The sequence below is a fragment of the Ammospiza caudacuta genome, chromosome 21, assembly GCF_027887145.1.
Source record: "Ammospiza caudacuta isolate bAmmCau1 chromosome 21, bAmmCau1.pri, whole genome shotgun sequence".
Classification (NCBI taxonomy): Eukaryota; Metazoa; Chordata; class Aves; order Passeriformes; family Passerellidae; genus Ammospiza; species Ammospiza caudacuta.
This window is the reverse complement of record NC_080613.1, coordinates 2657726-2675874: the sequence shown is the minus strand read 5'-3', so window position 1 is coordinate 2675874 and position 18149 is coordinate 2657726. Positions and strand designations below refer to the sequence as shown.

Here is an 18149-nt window from a genome sequence, read left to right as displayed (position 1 = left end):
ATTTAATGCTATTTATATGGGAAATGGATTTATTAAGTTTTAATGATGCTATAACGCTGCCCTTATTTAATAGAAGGGGCACCCTGCAGGCAGGTGGGCTGGGAGGGCTGGGGGCCACAGGGGCACCCAGGGGTGGGCAACCTGTGCCAGCCTTTGGGCTTGGTTTAAACTCACCATGGCTGAGAGTGGCAGTGCCAGCTTTGCTTTATCCTCTGGGCTGTGCAGGATCTGTTGTCGGGACTGAGTTTGGCATTCTGGTGCCAGTGCCTCCTCATCCTCTGTGGTGTGGTGTGATGCTGCCACACCTGTCCCCAAGAGGAGCAGGGCAAAGAGCCCTTGGCACTGTGGGTTTTGGCTTTGTTAGCAGAATGATGGGAGACCTCAAGGGCCACACACTCCCTGCTGGCATCACTGCCTGGGGATGGAGCATTTGTGAGTGACCCGTGGTTTATTTTAAGGAATTTTCTGCAGCCATGGAGGAGAGCATGTCCCCAGCACTCCCGCCCTGCTGGAACATCCCTGCTTGGAGGGATGGCTTTTGGCTTTGTCAGCAGGGTGAAGGGGACACCAAGGGCCACATACTCCCTGCTGGCATCGCTGCCCGGGGATGGAGCATTTGTGAGTGTCCCGTGGTTTATTTTAGGGAATTTTCTGCAGCTGTGGAGGAGAGCATGTCCCTACCCTGCTGGAGCATCCCTGCTTGAGGGGAGCAGGATGAGACCCTCCCAAGGGCTCTCCTGGCTGGTGAAGCCATGGGCTGGCTCCTCTGGAGCAGGTGGAGGAATGTGCCTGTCCTCTGGGACGCTTTGGGGCGGGCTGGGAGAGTGACCCCCCGGGGGAGCAGCAGGGACAGAGGAGGGGCTGTCCCCGGCCCCCAGCCCCTATTAAAATGTTAGACACAGACCTGCGAGTCAAAAGGCAGGGCGACAGACGGCCCTTTCACAGGGCCTGCCGCTCCCCACAAAAGGGGGGTTTCCAGGGGAGGGGGGCAGGAATGCGGGCTGCGGCCGGAGGGCAGAGCCGCCACCATTGTCCCGCTCCCTCGGCGAGGGCGTCATGTTGACACAGGGATTTCTGCCGGCAAAAGGTGGCAGAGGAGGCACAGGCTTCCCTCCCTCCCTCGCTGCTGTTTCCTTGGTTAGACTCAGCAGCAACAGAAATCCCGGGGTCCCAGATCCCAGAACCCGTCCGCTCTCCGCTCCTTACACGCATGGTTCCCAAGTGGGCAAGAGTTTTGTTGTTAATAACTATTTCTGGGGTTTTTCTTGCAAAGGGAGACCAGCAACTCCATGGCTGGTTGAGGGGAGCTGAAACCATCCCTGTCTGGCCATTGCCACCTCTTGCCACTCCCCATCCCATCCCCAGCAGGAATTTCTTTGGCTTTGGGTTGGCTTTGTGCCACGGGGCACCCGTGTGCTCTGCAGAACCCCCCTCTCCTCCCTGTTTATAAATATCAGGGCTAAATTTAGCTTGTTTAAACTTTTGGTGGCTGTTCAGATCCTAATCGTGGGTTTGAAGTTCAGGATTAGACGAGTGGGATGGTGGGGTCACGAGTGGGAGTTTTCCATATTTGGCTCTGGGGCAGTGTGGTGTTTAGCCAAAACTTGGTTTGAGGGGGAAAGGGGAGAAAAGAGGGAGTCCATCATCACTGAGTGAGATTCTAACACTGGGCTGTGTGTGTGCCAGAGCTCAGAGAGCACTGCAGAGTGAATTCAACCTGAATGGGCAGCAAGTGCTGGTCCAGAGTGGGGTAAAACCAGCAGTTACCCCAAAAAGGTGGTGAGGGAAGAGTGACTTCAGGCAATGCTGAGCAACTCCTTATCTCCCCCAAATTCTGACTTTTCTTCTGCTGGCTTAAAGAATATCACATTTTCAGAGGGCAGAAGCAGGGAGCAGTTTCAGGGGGTGCTGTCAGGTGCCACAGGGGCTGGGTGCCATTCCAGCGTCTGGTGGGCACCGTGGGTGCTCCTTGGGGGTCCAGCCCCAGGAATGTCACACAGGTGGGTCCTGGGACCGTGTGCCAGCCCCAGCCCAGGCTGTGTTCCCTGGGGATCCATCCTCCATGGCCACCCCATAAATGCAGGAGCAGGGTGAGCAGAGCGAGCTGGGCTCCCACAAACAATGGGGCTGTGCAGCCTTGCGCCGGCAGAGGATATAAAACACATCCACTGGGGAAAACAAATATTTCACAGCAGCCATTGTTGAGGGTGGGAATGGGGCGAGTTTTGTCTTGGGCTCTTCCTTTGACATCTTTCATGTTTGTTGTGAATGAAGCTGCATTGAAAGGCAGCTCCTTCCCAGGTAGCCAGTTACCACCCCTGAATGGCCTGACCACTCTGCTTAGTAATGGGATTATATTGTTTTTCATTACAATGGGAACTTTGATTCCCAAACTGTCCTGACTAATGTCTGCTTAAGAAACAAAGGCATTTTTTTCCTTCAGAGGAGGAACAGGGCTCTAGCATGTTTCTTCCCCACTCCTGTCCACGAGTATATCCAGCTTTGGGAATTCCTTTAGTTTCTCTCCAGATGAAAGTCTGGATCTTAAAATCTCAATTAGATGACTTGGGCTAGGTCAAAAATGAAATGAAACAAGAGAAAGAAAAAAAAAACACATCAAAGACTTGGGATTGCAGTTTGCTTTTTTAATTAAACAAGAATGGAGATCTGCTCTTGCTTTATTAACCTGATGTCACTTGGAGTAACCTGCTGCTTTGCCAACCACCTCCCTATGTGAAACTCTGCTTTTTTCCCAGGCTGGTGTCCCAGAGTGTTTAATAAAGCAGGACCTGGATGAAACTTCTTAAAAAACCACCACTTATGTGTTGAGCTGGGTTTTGGTACTGGGAGCTCCGTCGTGGCTGCTGTGGAGGTTTCTGTGGGGCTGTGCTGGTGCCAGGGCAGCTTTGGGGTGCATCAGCCATTTAGGGTGCCCCACATGGGTGAGGGCAGCTCTGCCTTCATGCCCTGGCTCTCCTGGCAGCTCTGGTGAAGCCTTTGGTGCCAGGAACCACCAAGCAAAGCTGCAGGTGAGCTATGGAGCCACAGGGCCTCAAGCAGCCCCACAGCCCCTGGGAACAGGGAGCATCCACAGCCCCACGTGCTCCAGGGAGGTCAGGGCAGCACCCAAAGCGTTCCTCATCTCCCTGCACCAATTTCTATCCGTGTGCCCCTGGTGATGCCAGGCGAGGAGGATGGGGCAGAGGGCAGGGTGCTGAGCTCTGATTCCCCAGCAGGATTGTTTTCCTGCCTTCCCCTGGCTCCAGAGTGTGCTCCTGTGCCAGCAGGCTGTTTCCAGGGCAGGAAGCCATCCTGGGGACCACAGAATGCACCTGCTGCTCCATGCATCACGGGAGGCATCCTTGGGGAGGCGGTGGAACGAGAACGAATGGAATAAGCTGGGGTGAGAAGCAGGTTTCTTCTCTCATATCCCCAAGCACTGGCCTTTTCTCTGGTCAGGCTGCAGCCAGGGGAGCTCAGGGCTCCCTGGGCTGGCAGCGAGCAGACGTGTCTTAGGGGAAAGGGTGTGACTTCAGCTGGGTGCTGCTGCCAGGCTGTGCCAGGCAGGGAGCCACTGGCACAACTGGAAAGGTGGCTGCTGTGTGTGGCTGCCTGGGCTGTGCAGCTGTGGGGCTCAGGGGAGGCTGTGGGGCTGTGGTTGCCCGTGCCAGCCCGGGGGTGACGGTTACCCCGAGAGCTGCAGGGCTGTGTCCCTGCTCTGCACCTGGGGCAGCCTGCGCTGCCTCTGGGCTCCTGTGCAGCCAAGGGAGGCTCTTCTGAGGGTTGATTCTCCTTCCCTCAGCTGTTGCCTGCAAACGTGTGAAATCTGAGTGTCTTCCACTCCACGGGGTCCCGAGCACGCTGGCACAGCCACCCCCAGGTCACGCAGCACATTTGCTGCTGCGCAGGGCTCTGGGGGTGTGAAGGTCCCACGGGGGGACCCTCTGCACCACTCAAGGTCACAGTTGTGCTCCTGAACCTTCTCTGTGCTGGGGTGGCTCTGCCTGAGTCTCTGGGAGCAGAGAATGGCATCCCCCAGCCCAGCCTGTTGGGGAGAGGGCTTCTCCCCATGATGGGAGACCCTGCACCCAGCACCAGGGATTGTCCTGGTCCCGTCAGTCTCGAGTGCCCCCAAAATGGTGCTCGAGTAAAGACCTGAGCCTGCCCTGCTCAGCTTTCCCACGCTGCTCAGACCTTGGGGAGAACAACCACGGCCGTTGGTGCTTCCAGCAGCTGAGGGTGAGGAAGAGGTTGGGTGATAGCAGAGCAGATAAGAGGCAGCCTGGATGTGGGGCCAGGATGGGGGTCCCCACCAGCCCCCTGTCCCTTCCTGCAGTGTGGGGCTGTCCCTTGAACCTCCCCCTCCAAAGGATGGGCATGGGGGACAGCCCGTGCATCTCCTGTTTACACCTGGTTTCCACTTTGTTTGTTGGGATTTTTTGTACATTGTAAGCCCAGAGTGGGTTTTGCCTCCAGCCCTGCCCCTGTCTCAGTGTCCCTTGGGAGAACAGGCTGTGTCCTGGCAGGAGGGCAGTGATGGTGGGAGCTGGGGGGTGATGCCACATCCCGGCCACCCCTGCGACACAGCCTGGGCTGTGCTTGTGCAGGGCTGTGCATCCCGATTTGAACAAAGCCCCCGTGCTGCCGTGCAGGAGCTGTGCTGGCTGGGTGTCATCTGTGCTGCCTGTGGCAGATGGCAGCTCAGTCACAGAGGAAAACATTAGTCTTGGGTCAGGGGTCACAGAAACATCTGCCTCGGGATGCTTTCAGTGCCCGCATTGCTGCGCACGGACAAAACCTGTTGCTGGTGGTTTGGAGCAAAAGCCTTGAGCAACAGAGAGCCAACAGAGGGCTGGCAGCACCAGAGCCACTCACAGGGAGCACCCAGAGCAGAAAACACAGGTTGGGGGGCTGGGATGGGCACCCCAGCTCCGGCAGAGATGCTGGGAGCTGTGTTAGTGAGCAGAGGTGTGGAGCAGAGCTGAGGCAGCAGCTGGCTCTGATACTCCTGCAGCTCATTCATTCAAGCTCACTCTTTGGATTTTCTGATCCGCTGAGCTCTCCTGGAGCCTCGCTGGAATAGCTGCAGCGTTGGGCCTCTGGTTGTAACTCAAGGATGTGCAGCAGACACAACAAATGCACGTGCCCGTGCTGAGCAGATCCAGATTTGGCCCAGGCTTGGTGCTGGGAGCAGAGTGGGAATTCAGGGCTGCTGCTGCTGTTCCCAGGCTGTCCCCAGGGACTGCTGTCTGACCTTGGACAAGGCCTTCTCCATCACCCTTCACTCTGGCCGTGAATCATGCAGATTTATGGCCGGCAGCTCGGCGCATTATTAATCTTGTCCCCCCTCGCCACAGTTTGCACTCGGATGCTCATTCCGAGGGGGAAGACACATCCCAGCCTGGTGCTGTGGGAATCCAGCTCCCAGCCTCTGCCTGACCCCCAGAAACAAAAAACACCACTGGGATGGCCAGCCCCAGACACCCAGGGCAGTGTAAATCAGTGTGCTCACCCTGCAGGGAGCACCCTCATGCACGGGGCTGGGGGCTGGCTGCTGCTCCCGTGGTGGAAAACACCCCAGAAAGGCAGAGGTGTGAGATTTTCTGCTGGAATGGTGCTGGGAGAGGGGGGATTGTGTGTTGGAGCAGAGATTGGCCATCACAGGGATGGGGATTGGGATGGGGATGGGGATGGAGATGCAGTTAACTTCCATCAGTGGCTAAAATGGAGCCTTTGATGCCTCCTCAGCACGTTAATGAGTCAATGGAAACAATGAGGGAGACACTGGGGTATTTTTAGCCATTCCTGCCTGGTTTGGGAACGGGGTGCTTGTCATGCCTGGAGCTGGGACTGTGACCACAGCAGCCTGGCTGAGGCTTTCACAGAGGCTCCTCAGGACCCCGGGCAGCTTGGCCACATTTCAGTGCCTCCAAGCTGCTTCCTAATGGCCCTCCTGAGCTGTTTTGATCCTGCAGCACCCGCCCTGTCCTCTGCCAGCAGGTACAGCTGTAATTAAAGCTGAGCTTTAATGTCTCCCATGCTAATTTCCATGAGCTGCTCGGGGTTGGCTTTGGATAGCCCTGGCTTGGGAAATGCCAAAGGAAAAAACCACAGGGTGATCTTCACCTGGCTGAGCCCGCGGGGACGTCGCATCCTCCACGTCCGCTCACCTGACACCACCTCGTGTCTTTTACAGAAAATAAAGCTCAGCTCCTTGGGCTGAGCTTTAGGAGAGGTTTTTAGTCCCTGGAGAAATGGGTGGTTGTAGCATAGCTGGGAGTTGAACTTAGCTCTGCTGAATCCAGCCTTTCCAGAGCTGGAGAAGTTGGAGAATAACTAACTACAGCTTGGGTTGCCCTGGTTCTTCACCTGGTGTTTGATCTCTTGCTTTGCATGTGAGACTTGTCTCCAGGCTCTGCTCTGCAGCCAGGACTCTCTGAATCTGCTGAGGTCGCTGGGCTTTGAAATGCAGCTCCAGTCTGTCTGTGTGAGCTCTGGGACCCATGAGAGGAGGGAACAGTGAAATTCATCCTGTGGTGGCTCCATCCACGGCTGGGAATGTGCTCTCCCCTGCTTGTCCCAGAGCTGCTGTTGCAGGAGTGGTGTGGAGAGGGAGGAGGATGTCCTGGGCACAAAGAAGCCAAGATGATTCAGAAACCATGGAGAGATTTGGGAGGTTCCTATGCTCCTGTGTGTGCAGTGGGTGTGTGAGGCTGGGAGTTGCTGGGCACATCAGCAGGTCTGTGCTGCACAGCCCCATGTGGAATGGCAGAAATCCTCCCTGGGTTAGAGCAGTGACTGCTGGATTGGAAGGTGCCTCTGCTGTGGTGATTTTTCCTGAAGATTTGCTGGGAATGCCCCTTTTGGGAGGAGAGATACAGAGTGTGAGTGTAGCCTGGACTTGATGGCCCACCTGTGCCCATCTCAGCCCTTCCAGGCTGAACTCTTCCCTGCCATCTGCTGCACCCTCCTCACTCCTGGAGCTGATTGTGACCATGAATCAGCTCTTAAACAAATAGAAGTTAATTTTAAAATAATCTATGAACTCCATGAAACTTGAGGGGTTTCCTGAAGCACAAGCCTGGAAAGCCCCTGAGCAGCCTTGCCAGGTGTGGGGCAGCCCCCAGCCCGGGCACTGCCACTGTCCCCAACCCGGGCAGTGCCACTGTCCCCATCCTGAGCAATGCCACTGTCCCCAGCCCGGGCACTGCCACTGTCCCCAACCCTGGCACTGCCACTGTCCCCAACCCAGGCAGTGCCACTGTCCCCATCCTGAGCAATGCCACTGTCCCCAACCCGGGCAGTGCCACTGTCCCCAACCCTGGCACTGCCACTGTCCCCAACCCAGGCAGTGCCACTGTCCCCATCCTGAGCAATGCCACTGTCCCCAGCCCGGGCACTGCCACTGTCCCCAACCCGGGCAGTGCCACTGTCCCCATCCTGAGCACTGCCACTGTTGGCAGCCCAGGCAGTGCCACTGTCCCCTACCCACCCTGTGCCTTCAGGCAGGGGCATCCCTGTCCCTCAGGGTTCTTCCCATCACCAATTAACCTTCTGGCTAATAACCACGCCCAGGTTCAGGCTGGGATTTACTTAGGTTTCCCATCCATGTGTTCAGGCCCCCCTTGCCTGCGCTGGAATTGGAATCAGTCTGAAAATTAATTCAGTGGGAGGGCATTGGGCTGTGTGCCCTTGTCCCCGACCTCACAGCGCAGGAACCCCAATTCCAGAGAGCCCCCCTGGCCTCCTGCCTTGTCCTGGGATGCCGAGCATCCCCTCGGGTCCCTGAGCATCCCCTCTGGTCCTGCAGCATCTCCGTGTCCCTGTCCCGTGGTGGCACCGCCGCGCCCAGCGCTTCCCGCGCTGCCACTGCACCTCTTTGTCCAGCATCAACTTTTTTTCCCCCTATCCTCATTCCCTCTTTTCTTCCCCCATCCTCATTCCCCTTTTCTTCCCCCTCTCCTCATTCCCCTTTTTTCCCCCCCACTCTCCTTATTGCCCTTTTCTTTCCCCTCTCCTCATTCCCCCCTTTTCCCCCCCTCTTTTCTTCCCCCTCTCCTCATTCCCTCTTTTTTCCCCCCACTCTCCTTATCCCCTTTTTCCCCCTCCTTTCCCTCCCACCGCACCCTCCCGTGCCGCTCCTCTCTCCTCCAGCCCCGCACATCGCGGGGGGATTGATTTAAGAAATGCAGCGTGTGCGGGGCGGCACAGGGGCGCTTTTCCCAGATGGCTGCACAGCCCGGCGGCGTGTCTGTGCCTCTGCCTGCTCCCGTTCCTGTCCCTGTCCCGCACAAAGGGCCCTTCTCAGGCGGGCCCAGAGCTCCGCATTCCCCGCGCAGCCACCCAGAAGCGGCCTCGGAGCCGCCGGCGGGCCGGGCACCGTCCGTCCGTCCGTCCGTCCGTCCGTCCGCGGGCGCCGGCAGCTGCTGAGCCTCATTAGGATGCACACCTGCTCCCCGCCGCCCTTTGTGTGCCGAGCAGATGCCCTGATTTATTATTATACACATTTTCTTTTTCATTTGGCCTGGATAATGCCGTCTCATTAACTCAAAATGTCTCCGAATCCTGACAAATTCTCACACAATCCCCCGACAATGAAATCAGAATTGGGTTAAAAAAAAAAAAAAAAAAAAAAAAAAAAAAGTAGGAGGAGAGGGGGAGCAGGGCTGGAACGTGGTCGTGCCGCCGGCAGAGCGCTGTGGCTCCGGGCTGGGGTGGCTGAGGGTGGGGATTGCTGGTTGTGCCTCACCAGAGGAGCCCCACGGGCTGGTTTTGGGGGTTGCAGGTGACTGCTGTGCTCTGCAGCATCCTCTGGGACCCCCCTGCCCACCCCCGTGCCACAGGAGCCTTGGAGGCGTGCAGGAGGCTCAGGAATGTGATGTCCCACCAGGTCTGATGGCAACAGGTGTGAGCTCGTGGTGCCCTGAGCCTGACCTGCCACAGCGCCCGGGATCCCCCCGGTGGTGTCACCTTCCCCACCTGGGGTTGCCTCACCTGCAGCTGGGGTTGCCTTACCCCCAAGCGGGGCCATTTGTGCCTTTTTTTGTGTCAGGTGCACAGCTTTGCTCCTCATCCTCATCCTGCCCACTCTGCAGGGTCCTGCCAGCCACACATCCTGCCCAGGTCCACCAGGATGGCTGGTGGGGTTTGCCATCAGGGCACATCTCTGGTGCCAGCTCCAGCCCAGGGGGCCAGTGGTGACAGATGGTGAAGCTGGTGGTGGCATCAGCGGTTCTTCTCTCAGGGCCCCCACGCAGAGGGATGCAGCAGCCAGAGCCTCTCACCCTCCTCGTGCAGGGTTTGCCTTTGGGGAAGCTCTCAGCTGACTTGGAGGAGCAGGAACGCATCCCACCTGTTGCCAGCCAGTGCTGAGCCCCTGCTTAATTGTGTTTGAGTGATTTAGGAGGGAGGGAGGATAAAAATAACCCTGGTGCAGCAGAGACTCCAGCGTGGGCAGGGAGCAGGGCTGTCCCTGTGGATTTGGTGTGGGTATGGGGATGCTCCTCTCGTCCCTTGTGCCTCAGTTTCCCCGTTGAGCAGGGAGGGGAGGGAGATGAGGCGCAGGATGGCTGCGGTTCTGCAAGTCAGCACAGGCCCCTCCATGGGGGCCGCCTTTGTTCCCTGCACCTTTCATCCTCCCCTTCCCAGCCTGGAGCAGCCAGGGCAGAGCCTGGATGTGGCTGGGCCGGTCCCTGGGGCTCACGGTGCCCTTGGGGCGTTCAGAGCCGTCCCGCTGATGTCTCACCTCACCCCTGCCAGGTGCAGCGGTGCCTACATGGGCGAGAGGTGCCAGCTGCCCAACCCGTGCCTGAGCTCCCCCTGCAAGAACGCGGGCACCTGCACGGCGCTGGTGCGCGGCAGCACGGTGGATTACAGCTGCGCCTGCCGCCTGGGCTTCACCGACGAGCTGTGCCTGACGCCCCGCGACAACGCCTGCCTCAGCAGCCCCTGCCGCAACGGCGGCACCTGCGACCTGCTCACCCTCAGCGAGTACAAGTGCCGCTGCCCGCCCGGATGGTCAGGTCAGGGGGCACCTGGGGGCACGGCTGGGCAGGGAGGGGTGGGCTGCCACCCCAGGGGAAGGGCGGAGAGCTGCCCCTGAGTTTGGGTTAGGGGAGGTGGGTGAAGCTGGTTAGGAGTGGATGGACTGCAAAGATGGTTTGGGTGAGTAGATGGCAGCCAGGTCTGCACCCCGGTGTGGATCACTGGCACCAGGAGCTGCCACAGGGATGCAGAGCTACCTGTGATTTTGGCTTTGGGGAGGTGGGCAGGGTGGTCTGCAAAGCTGGTTGGGGGTGGCAGTTGAGGGAACTGCGACCCTACTGCACAGTGGGGAGATCAGGTACAACCAATTCCAGATCTGGAGGATGGGGTTTTGAGGTAGGGGGATCAGGTACAACCAGTCCTAGATCTAGGGGGTGGCAGTTTGAAGTGGGGGGGATCAGGTACAGCCAATCCCAGATCCAGGTCTGCACCTTAGTGTAGATCACTGGCACCAAGAGATGCCACAGGGATCGAGAGCTGCCTGTGATTTTGGCTTTGAGAGGTGGGCAGGGTAGTCTGCAAAACTGGTTGAGGGTGGGCAGACTGCAGAGCTTTTTAGGGTGGGTGGATGGCAGCTGAGGGAACTGCGACCCTACTGCACAGTGGTGGTTCGAGGTGGCGCGATCGATCAGGCACAACCAGTCCCAGATGCAGGTCTGCACCTCAGTGTAGGTAGCTGCCACCAAAGCTGAGCTGCTGTTTGCATCCTCACCCTCCCTCCCTGCCCTCCCCAGGCAAAACCTGCCAGCAGGCCGACCCCTGCGCCTCCAACCCGTGTGCCAACGGGGGCCAGTGCGTGCCCTTCGAGGCGCACTACATCTGCCGCTGCACCGCCGGCTTCCACGGCGCCAACTGCAAGCAGGACGTCAACGAGTGCAACATCTCGCCGCCCGTCTGCAAGAACGGTGGCAGCTGCACCAACGAGGTGGGCACCTACCAGTGCTCCTGCAAGCCAGCCTACACGGGGCAGAACTGCGAGCACCTCTACGTGCCCTGCAACCCCTCGCCCTGCCAGAACGGGGGCACCTGCCGCCAGATCGGGGACACCACCTACGACTGCACCTGCCTGCCAGGTACGGAGGGGAGGGCATGGGGCAGTCCACCCTAAATGAGTGGTGCCTGGATTTCCCGTCTGGGAGAGGCAGAACCCTCTGGTTGTGCTTTAGGGAAGACGTTGGGCAGCGATGCCCGAGGAGGAGAGTTCATCTGGGGGCTTTATATACTTTGTGCTTCACCAAAATAGCTCTTCCAAAGCAACTGTTTGAGCAGAGGCCCCTGTGCGGATGCTCATATTCCAGAATAAGAGTGCCTTTTTCCGCTTTAGCTCAATCCACTTCCAGACTGGAATAATTAGCCCGGAATGGCTATTTTGGAAAGTTTCTGAGTGCTAACAGAGCTGGGGAAGGAAGACCCTCTCTGTGCTCGCTGCTGCTCCCTCTGGCAAGCTCTGGAGCAGGATTGCAGCCTCTGGCATGGAGAGCTCCTGTGGAGGGACCTGTGGGGACTGTCCTGGGAGCTCAGTGCCCTGGAAGGGATCTTGGCACCCTGGAAAGGAGCTTGGCACCCTGCAAACCCCAGAGAAGAGCAGCAGCTGTGAAAGGGCTGCCTGACCCCAGCAAGCCCTTTCACTTCTGCCCTCACACAGTGGGCCTGCAGTGCAGTAAGGGCAGGGAGCAGAAGGGACTGAGCAGCTCCATGGGTCGGTTGGAGAAATGAAAGTGGAGTTTCAGCCCAGAGCCACGCTCAGACCAGGTTGTGTTTCCTGGGATAAGGGCTGTCCTCACCCCAGCCAGCCACACTGGCCAGCTGTGCAGATGTGGAGGGGATGCACCGCCCTGTCCCTGGGGAGGAAGCTGTGGGCAGCACTGTGGTGCCTGAGGAGCCTATTGTGGGGTTGGTTTGATCCTCTGGTCACCCATAGCCCTGCAGTGGCCAGAGCAGGGTGAGGCTTGGGTGGTTTCTCTGCTCTGCATTGCTGGGCATTGCCATGGGGAGCTCCAGCCTCCCTCCCTGAGCTCCTGCCCCATCCCTGCTGGGGACGTGGCATCAGGGTGGGCATGGGGTCTCCCAGATGGCACAGACACCCACACCCAGCCTGGGTTGGGGCAGATGAGTGATCCCTGTGAGCTCTCTGGGGGATCTTGTCGTGATGTCTGACACAGGTTCAGAGGTTCCACCCCCTTCCCAAAGCTTTTGTGTGCAGTACCTCAGCAATCTCATCAACCATCCAGCACAGACAGGGCCCTGCAGGGTCTCCTGCCTCACCCCACCAGAGCTCACCCAGGCTGGAGCAGAGCTCCTGTCCTTGAGGACAGGGAGGTGTGGGGCTGATGAGCCAGCAGTTTCAGGAGGGAAACCTTTCCTTCCAGGACGAGCGATGCTCCTTCTCCTTTGGGGCAGCTGGGAGCCCTGTCCCGCAGGGATGGGCAGGTGGAGCTGCCAGAGGAGGTGCAGGAGGAGCTGTGCTGCCCTGCCCTGCCCTTCTGCTGACGAGGCACTTTCCCTGAGCACGACGGGGTGAGGCACAGCCCGGGGCACAGCCCAGCACTGTCACACCCAGCTGCGGCTCCGTGGGTGCTCCCAGGGGAGATTTGCATCCTGCAGGAGCTGCTTCACCTCCCGTGGGCTGGCACAGCCCCTGCTCAGGTCCCTCAGCAGCTCCTCCATCACACACAATGCAGGAGCTGCAGGCAGCAGAGGGACAGGGGGCTGCTGCCCGTGATAAGGGGGTGATTGATATGCTGGTATGTGGCACAGCAAACATGGAACAATGTCCCCTTTTCATTCCTGGAGAGGCCTGGCTGTACCGGGTTTCTGCAAGTAAAACTAATCTTGGCTGTTTTATCGTGCCATCGCTGCAGAATGTAACCCTGAGTTTAAAGTAATTGCCGTGCTAATTACTCATTTGGATGGTTCAAAATGAGTTAATCCTGGTATCTGGGACATTGGGAGCTATGGCTGCTCAGGCTCGGCCCCACTGCTTAAAAATGAGGTGCGGATCAATGTTATCTGCAACCGTAAAAAGCTGTGGCTGCACCCCATGTGATGGAGATGGGGAGAGGAAAATGTGGAGAGAGTGAGGGGAAAGCTCCCAAGTGGGCCAGGGTCTGGGGTCCCACAGAGGATGAGCCTGGGCACCTGGTCCTTACCTGTGCAGGTGACCTGGGTGGGGAGCAGCCTGGTCTGGACCTGCAGAACACCCTGAGGAGTCTGAAGGAGCTGCAGATGGACACTGACACTGTGGGCTGGCATTGCCACCCCAAACCACAAGCCGCTGGGTCAAGAGCTTTGAGGGTTGTACAGTAAATGAAGCTTTTAACACAAATGTCAGTTGGAGGTGGCTTGGCAGATGTCCTGAGGAGGGCCTGGCTGCTGTGCTCCTGCTGCAGAGGCTGGGGGTGGCAGGGTTTCCATGCTATCAGCTGGAGGGGATAACAAACCCAAGCAGGAGGTGGGCTGGGATGAACCCAGCGCCGTGTGGGACGTTGGCTCGCCCTGGCAGGGATTGGATCCCCCTCAGGGGCAAGCGCTGCTGAGGCTCTTTACAAGTGAAATTAAACACTGGTGATTCAGCACTGGGTGCCACAAGCCTTCGTGGGAGCAGCCCTGCTTCGTTCTGGCTTGTGTGGAGTCAGATCCTCCGCTGCTCGGGGCAGTCTCCGGGGCTGGAGGCTCTGGCAGCAGAGGCAGAATGGGGATGAAGATCAAACCAGGCAGGTGCTCAGAGCCACCTGGCACACGCTCAGCACCTGATAATGAACCTGCTGGAGAGGGGGTAGTGAGGGGCACAGTGGTGACACAGCCAGTGGGTGAGTTGGCATCATGGCAGGTGTCTCCTCTGCGCAGGATTCACGGGTCAGAACTGTGAGGAGAACATCAACGACTGCCCAGGCAACAACTGCAAGAATGGGGGCACCTGCGTGGATGGCGTCAACACCTACAACTGCCAGTGCCCACCTGAGTGGACAGGTAATGCCAGGAACGGGGCTGGCACAGGGCTGGGCTGGGAGGACGGGGATGATGGGCACAGTGTGGGCAGAGCCGTCCTGCTTCACATCGGGAGTGGTCAGTGCCAGCTCCAAGCAGGTTCCCTGTCCCCTGGCAGGTCAGTACTGCACTGAGGACGTGGACGAGTGCCAGCTGATGCCCAACGCCTGCCAGAACGGCGGCACCTGCCACAACAACCACGGCGGCTACAACTGCGTCTGCGTCAACGGCTGGACGGGCGAGGACTGCAGCGAGAACATCGACGACTGCGCCATGGCCGCCTGCTTCCACGGCGCCACCTGCCACGACCGCGTGGCCTCCTTCTACTGCGAGTGCCCCCACGGCCGCACAGGTCAGCCCTGTCCCCCCTTGTCCCCTGCCCCGCATGTCCCCTGGCTCCTCGGTGCCCGTCGTCCTTGACGTGCCTTTGGGTGCCCAGGTTTGCTGTGCCACCTGGATGATGCCTGCATCAGCAACCCCTGCAACGAGGGCTCCAACTGCGACACCAACCCCGTCAATGGCAAAGCCATCTGCACGTGTCCTTCGGGGTACATGGGGCCAGCCTGCAACCAGGACGTGGACGAGTGCTCGCTGGGTGAGCTCACATGGGGGACAGCAGCGTGGGGTGAGGGTGGGAAGGAGTGTCCCCAGAGGGGGACAGCCAGGAGCAGTCCTGAGAGCTGTGCTTGTGTTTTACAGGAGCCAACCCGTGTGAGCACGCAGGAAAGTGCATCAACACTCAAGGGTCCTTCCAGTGCCAGTGTCTGCAGGGCTACTCAGGCCCTCGCTGTGAGATCGATGTCAATGAGTGCCTCTCCAACCCCTGCCAGAATGATGCCACCTGCCTGGACCAGATTGGGGAGTTCCAGTGCATCTGCATGCCCGGTGTGTGGGCAGCCCTGTGCAATCAGCCTTGGTGCTGGGGGTGGGCAGTGGGTGGGCTTTGAGTGCCCTGAGCTTCAGCTTGGTGCAGGGTTGGGTCAACATCTCCTGTGTGCCTGGGGATAGCACTGAAAACAAAGAGCTCAGTAAAGGTTGTGTGGTGGGGGCACAAGAAGTGAGATTTGGGCACCACCAGCCCTAGACTGAACTCCTCCTCTTGCCAGCCTTGGCTTGGATTGAGCCAAAACCTGTTGATCCAAGGAACAGCTTGTGCATCAAATCCCACCATGCTCCTGAGCTGCCTTTTAAAGATGGGAGGACTAGATGTGCCCAGGTGTAACTCACCCATAGTGGGGCTCTGCCAGCCCCGTGCCAGGGTGCTGACAGTGCTGGGTCTCTCGGCAGGGTACGAGGGGGTTTACTGCGAGATCAACACGGACGAGTGCGCCAGCAGCCCCTGCCTGCACAACGGCAACTGCCTGGACAAGATCAACGAGTTCCACTGCGAGTGCCCCACTGGTACGGGCACCCTCCCACGGCCAGCTGCCATCCCACTGCTCCCGTGGTGGGAACAAAGTCAGGATGCATCCTGGATCAAGCCAAGAACGGGCTCCTTAAATTTCATAGCTCTCCGAAATGGGGAGAGCGTAGCGAGCACCTCTTGGTGTTCGGAGGGAGCTTCTCCAATTGGGATGAGGGGCTCAGCCCCGTGCAGGCCATGCGGCTCCAGCTCCCGCCCATGGGAGAGGGGAAGGAGGATTAAACCCCACGGCTTTGCACTTGAAAAGGCCCCTCTTTGGGAAGGAGGGCTGGGGGGCTGGGGGGGGCCGCGCCATCGGCTTTGAATGCGGTGTCAAAGTCACGGGGTGGAGCAGAGAATGGGGAGACGGTTAATCTGTGAAAGGAGGTTTTGAAGTTCAGAGACTTTGCTCCTCTAGAGATGTAAATAAGATGCTCTCAATGGTGGGTCGCAGCCCCGCATTCAGGGCCCCCAGCAGCCGTCCCCATGGAAACCCTGCGCCCCGGCCGGGATGCGGGGCCGGCGGGAGCAGGGAGGGGAGCCCGGCAGGGAGGGGAGGCTGACAGGAGGGGATCCTGGTGGGGAGGGGAGCCTGGCGGGTCCAGCCGTATGCAGGGATGTGATTTCTCCCTCCGTTCCAGGCTTCAACGGGCACCTGTGCCAGTTTGACATCGACGAGTGTGCCAGCACCCCCTGCAAGAATGGTGCCAAGTGCGTGGATGGCCCCAACACCTACAGCTGCGAGTGCACTGAAGGTGAGGGGATGCTGGGGGGGCTGTGGGGATCACCTGCTGCGTGATGTGCTATAAAACCACATGCACAAATCATTTAGTGCCCACCTCTGCAAGCACCTGCTGTGGCAGGTGTCCCCAAGCCATCCATCAGTGAGGCTGGTCCCTGCTGATGTGACAGCAGGGCAGGATGTCCCTTTCCCTGCTGTTGGCAGAACAAGTCGAGCTCTGGAGCCTGCTGGCTCTGGAGCCAGGTGTGTGGAGCCTGGCACTCCTTAGGTGTGGCCCCGCAGCAGCCATCCCACCGTGCTCCCGCCCGCAGCGAGGGGGAAGGCAGGAAGGAAGGAATAAAGCTGCCTCTATGGGCATGCAAGGTGCAGGGCCGTTGGGGGCTGGCTGACCGAAACCTAAGGAGCAGTTGCACAAAATGATGACTTGAGCCCTGGTGGCAAACAGTGGCTCTTTTGTGGAGCAGCTCCCGCCAGAAATCTTCCAGCTGAATGGCCTCTAATTAGTGTCTTGCTAATGCCAAGCTCCGATGAAAAGCTGCTATGTGGGCTTGGCGGGGTCTAGTCAAAGCTGTACTTTGTCCTCGGCTCTCCACCCCCAAACCCGGCGGGGAGGGAGCTGGCCAGGAGAATAGGAGCTGCCGGGGGGGTTATTATTGGGGGGTGCTTGCAGCCAGCCCCCCCGTGCGTGCTGGGACGAGCGCGGGGCCCTGCTTGCAGCCCAGGCTGCTTTAATGCAGGGCATTGTGCACCCCAGGACAAAGCCCCAGGGCTGGGGGCTGAGCAGACCCCCAGCAGCACATCGGGGTGCTCCCTGCCTGCACCCCACTCCCAGCAATCACAGTGGGGCAGGTAAAGGGACCCCAGTGTGCTAACTCACACCTGGAGAGCATGGGAAGGAGTGTCCCCCATCCGCACCCCGTGTCCCCCACCCTCACCCCGTGTCTCTCCTGCTGCTGGCAGGTTTCACAGGTGCTCACTGCGAGATCGACATCGATGAGTGTGACCCTGACCCGTGCCACTACGGCACCTGCAAGGACGGCATCGCCTCCTTCACCTGCCTCTGCCAGCCCGGCTACACCGGCCACCGCTGTGACATCAACATCAACGAGTGCCAGAGCCAGCCCTGCAAAAATGGGGGCACTTGCCAGGACAGGAACAACGCCTACAACTGCATCTGCCTCAAAGGGACCACAGGTGAGCAGGAGGGAACCCCTGGATCGGCAGTGCTGGTGCAGCATCCCACTCCCGTCCTCTTCCTCGGGCAGGTTGGCCCTGGGCCACCACCAGCAGCCACCCTGGTGCCAGGGCCAGCCTGGGGCATCCCAGGTGAGGGCGAGTTCTCCCAGTTTGGTGGCCGGCTCAGGCAGGAACCGCGCCCCAGCCGGGAGCTGCCCATGGCGGAGGCGCTTTGTTGTGGGGCGGCGGTGGCAGCTGGTGCCAGCTGGGTTCATTTCACTGCTTTGATGGGTCTGGGGACCTCCTAATGACACTCCTCTCCTCTTGGGGACCCCCTAACAACTCCCCTCCCCTCCCCAGGCCCCAACTGTGAGATCAACCTGGATGATTGTGCCAGCAACCCCTGTGACTACGGCAAGTGCATCGACAAGATCAATGGCTATGAGTGCACCTGTGAGCCGGGGTACACAGGTGAGAGCAGGGCCTCACTCCCTGGGGACCTGCAGCTGCTGGTGCCTCACAAAACCAGGACAAGGGTGGAATAAGGAGGGGGGATGCTGCCATCCTGCTTGTAGGAGGTTTTACACCCTCCGGCGCTCCTGCTTGTTCAGGAGGGTGACCCCGGCTCAGTCCGAAATCAAAGGGGTGTCTGGTGCTGCGAATTCGACTCCTGCTGCGCCCACTCCCATGGGTATCAGGTTGCTGCCTTGTCCAACTGGTTTGTTTGATGGCTGCTGGAAATGGTGGAGGGCTTTGATGGGAGCAGCCCCCGCCGCTCCCCGCTCGCGCGGCCCCTTG

At 59.1% G+C, this 18149-nt stretch overlaps 1 protein-coding gene across 2 annotated transcripts in view; it reads left to right on the top strand.

The window, feature by feature from the left end:
• Positions 1-18149, top strand: part of NOTCH1 (notch receptor 1) — a 41325-nt gene that overhangs the window by 8105 nt on the left and 15071 nt on the right. For both annotated transcript variants that reach the window (XM_058818463.1, XM_058818462.1), the window contains exons 3-12: positions 9760-10022; positions 10779-11117; positions 13891-14013; positions 14150-14383; positions 14471-14626; positions 14731-14916; positions 15319-15432; positions 16075-16188; positions 17136-17369; positions 17712-17822. In XM_058818463.1, the coding sequence (XP_058674446.1) occupies positions 9760-10022; positions 10779-11117; positions 13891-14013; positions 14150-14383; positions 14471-14626; positions 14731-14916; positions 15319-15432; positions 16075-16188; positions 17136-17369; positions 17712-17822 (1874 nt within the window). The remainder of the gene's footprint in view (positions 1-9759; positions 10023-10778; positions 11118-13890; positions 14014-14149; positions 14384-14470; positions 14627-14730; positions 14917-15318; positions 15433-16074; positions 16189-17135; positions 17370-17711; positions 17823-18149) is intronic.